The 6,197-nt window shown below is 30.1% G+C and overlaps 1 protein-coding gene across 1 annotated transcript; it reads right to left on the reverse strand.

Moving 5' to 3' along the window:
* Window positions 1-3,769: 3,769 nt before the first annotated feature.
* On the reverse strand, window positions 3,770-4,714 carry LOC149893415 (uncharacterized). Its single transcript, XM_090100850.1, has one exon. The coding sequence runs from the start codon at window positions 4,712-4,714 to the stop codon at window positions 3,770-3,772; it is 945 nt and encodes a 314-aa protein (XP_089956976.1).
* Window positions 4,715-6,197: the final 1,483 nt, after the last annotated feature.

Consider the following 6,197-nt stretch of genomic DNA (forward strand, 5'->3'; position numbering starts at 1 on the left):
AGCTATCAAATTATACACGCTTAGCTTTCTCAGATAAAAAAGGGAACTTATTTCTGCATGCGGAGTCAATATAACATTTTGAAATTCAAAAAGTAAAACCGGAACATTTTTATATTTTTTTTCTTTAGCACGTATATCTCTCATTTCTTTTTTAAAAACTTGATCTCTTTCAAAGTCTTCTCTCAATTTTTCAGACATAGTATCAGTGTTTTCAGCAACTTTAAACTTCTCACTAAGGTTGCATCTATCTTTTTTGGGAATAAGAAGACCAAGATTGAATTAGATGGTAGTAAACAGATTTTTTTACTGGTTTAACATTTTCGTTTATACATTTCTTTTTGTAAAGATTATATATTTTTGAAATATTAAGGATTAAGGAGTGACTAAAGGTATTCTCTATTGGTACTTACACGATAATAATGTGACTCAAAGGTTGGAAAAGATTTTATGTGATCCCTAGCTGAGTTGGCATCACTGTGCGGTGTACGTTTGCTTTTCATGATTTTACATCGTAGATCTTGTGCGGGAGTATATGTTTTAACATCTTTGGTGTTGTGAGCTGTGTAAACTGGCTTTTGTGAAATTGACAGTGTAATTAGGTAAAATGTTTTTCAAACACGGACTTTTTCTCCTTTTACATGAAAAAGTATGTATAGGCGAACTTCCTTTTTAAAGAAATTTGTTTTTCAGCGTGGTCATTAGTTTCTTTATTTGCATTTTCACTGTAATTGTTTTCCTCGTGATTTCTTTTTGGTATAGCGGTGGTTGTGCGATCAGTTGAAGTAATAAAGAAATACCTCTTTTCAGTAGCTGAATTTAAGACATAAACTGATAAAAAAATATCGTTTCACTCTTCTTCTGATACTTTCTTAGCACAATCGTACTTAGTTTGCCAGACGGTTTTTTTTGTTTGAATGATCTTATTTGGTACTTGTTTTCCTCTTCAACTTGTATTATTTTTGCCAACATGGTATGCCTTTTTTTTTTCATTAGCTCCTCAGGTTTCAGGTTTAGATATTCTTTTTCGGAATTTTTTCTTAAGCGTTTGTTGAACGTGATCCCTAGAAGAGTAATATTACTTAGTAGATAATAATATCTCTAGTATATTATTATATACTAATTGAATCATTCTAAAGTGGTTAAAAATGGTTTACTTTGTATACAATAGAAGGTTTTAATGTCAAAACTACTTTTTAGATGAAATTTTTGTGATAAAAAAAAACCATAAATATATTAAAAAATATTTATGATTTAGAGGATGATCGAGGGGGAACACTAGATATTTCGCTTACTTGTTTGTCACCAATTCAGCATCATTCGTAGGTTGTTCATTCATGTCAATCTCAAAATTATTTTCAGTCTATGCTACATAAACATTATTTGCTATTAACTTTAACTATTTTAACTTGTAAATGCATGGCCAATGTCACACAAATAATAACTTTGGCTATTTTAATAAGCAAATGCATGGCCAAAGTCACACAGAAAAGTTGTATTATTAACTGTGTACTTAATTCACAGCAGTCTTCGCCGCTTTCACTGGTTTCACTGATTCGTCACTGTCATAACTGCTTTTGATATCAAATGCTTCTCTTTCCATTTTCTGTTAATATTTTGCTTAAAACGAAAATTAAAATTTTTTAAATTTTTTTTTTTTACTTTCAAACTTTCGAAAAAAACTTTCAGAAACATTTTTTTCAAATCATTTTTTAAATCTTTTTTTTAACTACACAGCCAGGTTTTTCTTATTGCTACAAAAACATTTTATTACAAGTTGTTTGAATTTTAATATTACCAATATTTTTGATTTAACAAGTTTAAGTAAGTTACTTTGTAAGATTAACGTTCCGAAGTGCTCATATATAGAAAAACTGTTGTAGATAAGTAAAGAAAAATGAAGAAGTATTGACTAACTTTTTGGGGTAGGCACTACAAAATATAGTTAGATCGACTTACCCTAAGGGAGTTGAACTTATATTGATTGCGGTAAGTTTGTAAATTTGTTAATGCAAAAACATCATTACTTACAAATAAAAAGATAGTTTTAGCTCATAAATCCCTTTTTATTTTGAATTATAATAGTTACTTCTATACTGATCGAAACCAGTATTTTGTTTCGCAATGTGACAGGTGTCAATTTGAGTAACGTTATAAAAAAGATTTTTTTAAATTTTCAAACAATAGCTTTAATGATATTTTATTCTACATCGGTGTCACACTGGAACACTTTTTGTTGATTTCATACCGATTTTTTATATGATTTTTGATGGGTATAAAATTCTCTATCATAATAATTCGTTAATAAAAACCACCGAGAGATTATGCAGTTATTGTTAGTTAGCACCTTGTCAAACGAAATATTAGTTAAATAAAGTTGCAGATAGAACTTTGGCACTTAAGCAGTTTACTTGTTTTGCGCTATATCGCTCAATTCAGTCAATTTTGACAAAAATGTTAGTTAGAACCTTGTCAAACCAACGCAACGAATTGTTGTGCATGTTTTGAAATTATTTTGTTTCCGTATTCTATTTTATGCAAAGTTTTAAATGTTTTTAAATACATTAAATAGTATTAATGCAATTAAAACACAATTAAATAGTTCGTTATGGCGAACTAAAGTTTGATATAGATCGTTAAAACATTTTCTTTATTAGGGTAACCTGGGGCAAAGCGATACACTTTAAGGGAGAATGTTCATAACTTGAGAAGAATCACGTTTCATAACAAGAAATTTTGCAGGCCACTAGCACATTATGTGTCTAATAATCTCCTAAATATTTGTGGTGATAGGTTGTTGCATTGATACATAATTAAATTCAAAATGACAATAACTACCCTGTGTTACTTTCCTCAAAACCTGGGGCAAATTGAGACAGATTTCATTTAAAGAAAAAACTAAGTAAAAAATATAATTTTCAATAAAATTAAAGCAGACTTTTAATAAATTCGATCTGATTAAATATAAGAATGCAAATAAAAACACAAAATTATCATTTTATAATGTAACTTTTACTTTTAAATCAAAAAACATGAAATTAAAAATTATCAATAAAAAAATTGCATATGCAAAGTTTGATGTTAGTAAAAAAGTTTGAATAAAATCTATTCACATAAAAAGCAAACATCGTTTAATGTGCAGTCTTCGTGTACCCAAACAGTACATACACAACAAGTTATCCAGTCAATTTGGGTACCATTTGCACCATTTCCCTATACAAACTGGACAAAACCATTCCTCTCCATTGTTTACATTTTTTTCAATCAAGCATTTCTTTAATTTTCTTTTCTTTTTGCTCTTTTTTATATTTTTTTGTTTAATTTATTATCATTGTTCTTTTCCAGTAAATTTTTTTTCCTGTTGTTTTTTTCTCATTGTTCTTTTCAACTAAGATTTTTTTCCTATATGGAGAACTAGTTATAATTTGAGATTTTTCGGCTAACTTTCTTTTTGTAGGATAAAGTTTTGGAATATGAAGTATGTCTTCAAAAGAACTTGATGAAGTAGCAGTGGTCTCTAAAAAGCTTTCAGCTGGCTTTAATTTATCATGACTCGTTAATTCTAATGTAGTCCACTCTGGCTGCTGTAAAATTTCACTTTCTTTTTTGGTATCGCGTTCAAAGTGAATTCAATGAGGTATGGATAACCTAATTTTACTATTATTAACACTTAAAGATGTCCTTGGATATTCATTTTCTAACATATGCGGATTAAATGGGACAATTCCAGTTGCTCTAAGACTAGAAGTAGCATATTCCTTATTAGCAGCTCTTAAATATGCTTCATTAAAAATTTCTCTAAAAGATTTTCTATTTGTATTCGTCTTCCTGAATGGTTTCGCACCCATCTCATGCATGCTTGATTAAAAAAGGTTTTCAAAGACTTAAAAAATCCACAATCCAATGGCTGAAGTTTATGAGTTCTGTGTGTTGGTAGCGATAGCAAAAACAATCCATTGTCATGAGCATAGTCTATAAGTTTTAGACTTTTGGTACGAGAACGATGACCGTCAAATATAAGTAAAACTTTGTTGATCAAGGTGCATCGTACATGTTTAACAAAATGTTGTATATATTCAAAAAATAAATCAGTATTAACCCAGCCATTTTCTGAGCATCCTTTAATAGTTCCAACTGGAGCATTATCTGTGAGTAATAATTTCTTTTTTTTGCGCTTAAATATCATCATGGGTGGTACATAATGACCAACAGAATTATATGCACATAAAATTGTTGTTGTCACTCCATTTTCCCCACTTGTCACTGATGAAACACACCTTTTTCCTGTAGATGAGATAACTTTAAATGGCTTATGGACACATGACAACCCAGTCTCATCACAATTAAAAATTTGATGTGGCTCAAAGTGATATTTATCTAACAAATTCTCTAAATTACTAAAATAGCTTTTAATATTATCTTCGTTCAAATCAAATACTCTGTTTATAGAAATTGCTTCTGGTTTTCTTAGAGATAAATCAGGATGGCGTTTTAAAAAGCCTCGCACAAATTCTTCTCCTACTAATTTACTATCTTTGTTAAAAGAATTTGGAATTAAATTTTTTTTGCAGAACTCAAATACTATCAATCTAATATCCATCATTGAGAGACCATAAAATAAATTGTCCGTATCTTTAATATACTTATTTAGATCTTGTTCTTGGTTATCAGAAAGCACTTTTCTAAATCTTAAAAGACCTTGGATGAAACAATACATTGATCGTAACACCGATTTAAGAACAAAAGCCACGAACGACTTTGAAAAAGATTTTTTTAAGCTCATGAACAACTCCGTCTTTGAAAAATATTGAAAATCATGTGGACGTTAGACTGGTCACTAAAGAAGAAGAAGCTAATAAATTGTCTAAAAAGCCTAATTTCGATAGCCGAACCATTTTTTATGAAAACCTGATTGCCGTGCACATGAGAAAAACAAAACTTGTTTACAACAAACCCATTTATTTAGGAATGTGCATCTTGGAATTAAGCAAAATTCTAATGTTCGAACACCCTTACGACTATATCAAACCAAAATATAATGACCGCGCAAAGCTGCTTATGACTGACACGGACTCGCTCATTTACGAAATCGAAACTGAAGTTTGTTATAAAGATATTGCTGGAGATGTTGAAAGCAGGTTTGACACGAGCAACTTTAATAAAAACCATCCAGCCGTTCAAAACGTTAGGTTCAAAGTTGGCGTTAACATAAAGGTCATTGGCATGTTTAAAGATGAAACAGGAGGAAAGCAAATTGAAGAGTTTGTTGGACTTCGACCTAAGTTCTACTCTTACAAGTTCCTTGAAGAAAAAGAACACAAAAAGTGCAAAGGGGTAAAGAAAAGCGTTGTTGATAAAAAATAGAGCATCAGGACTACAAAGACTGCTTAATGAATAAAAAAGAAAAGTTTTCAAAAATGAACATTATCCGATCTCATAAGCATGATGTTTACACGGAAGAGATTTACAAAGTTGCACTCAGCGCTGAAGATGATAAAAGAATCATTTTGGAAGACGGAATTCGCACTCTAGCCATAGGACATTATAAAAACAGATTTAACTTGATCAACTACTGGAAGTTTTTCGGTCCGAATAATAAGGGTTCATCTGATCTGTAGACTTTGATACAGTAGCTTATGATCATTATAAAGCAATTAATAAACATGAATATCACTTCACTAAACGAAAAAATTTTAAAGCAGTTTGACATTGAAGCTGCAAAAGACACGGAAAACTTTAAAAAAGTAAAAACTGAAATAGCTTTCTTTATTGCAAAAACCATTCATCTTGTTCAAAGGTATGAAGACATTTTACAAACAAAACTTCCCTTTGAAGAAATTAAGAAATTTAACTTCGAAAAAGAAGACATTCAAAGACAATACTTTCAAACAGCGTCACAACTTGTCGATTTTAAAAAGTGGACTCATATTAAAGTTGAGCAAAAACCAATCTACTTGTACAAATACAAATACTGCTCAAATGAAGACCTCAACAAGTTTGAAATGGATGAGTGTGGTAAAATATTTTGCATAAAATGTTCTTGCCAACAAGAAACTCTAGAAATTAAAATAGGCTACTATCACTTCAACACAAACAAAACAAGCTCGTAAAGAATAATCCACTTCCAAAAATGCATCAAACAATACAACGGAAAACAAAAATGCAAAGTTTAAAAGGAAATCTTTAAAAAACTAAAAAGC

The sequence above is a fragment of the Hydra viridissima genome, unplaced genomic scaffold (genome assembly GCF_058129835.1).
Source record: "Hydra viridissima isolate aposymbiotic clone 2 unplaced genomic scaffold, HvirCarnegie_v1 scaffold_1, whole genome shotgun sequence".
Classification (NCBI taxonomy): Eukaryota; Metazoa; Cnidaria; class Hydrozoa; order Anthoathecata; family Hydridae; genus Hydra; species Hydra viridissima.

Coding starts and splice junctions, on each gene's coding strand:
- LOC149893415 (XM_090100850.1), bottom strand. CDS start 4,714: ATGTATTGTTTCATCCAAGGTCTTTTAAGATTTAGAAAAGTGCTTTCT.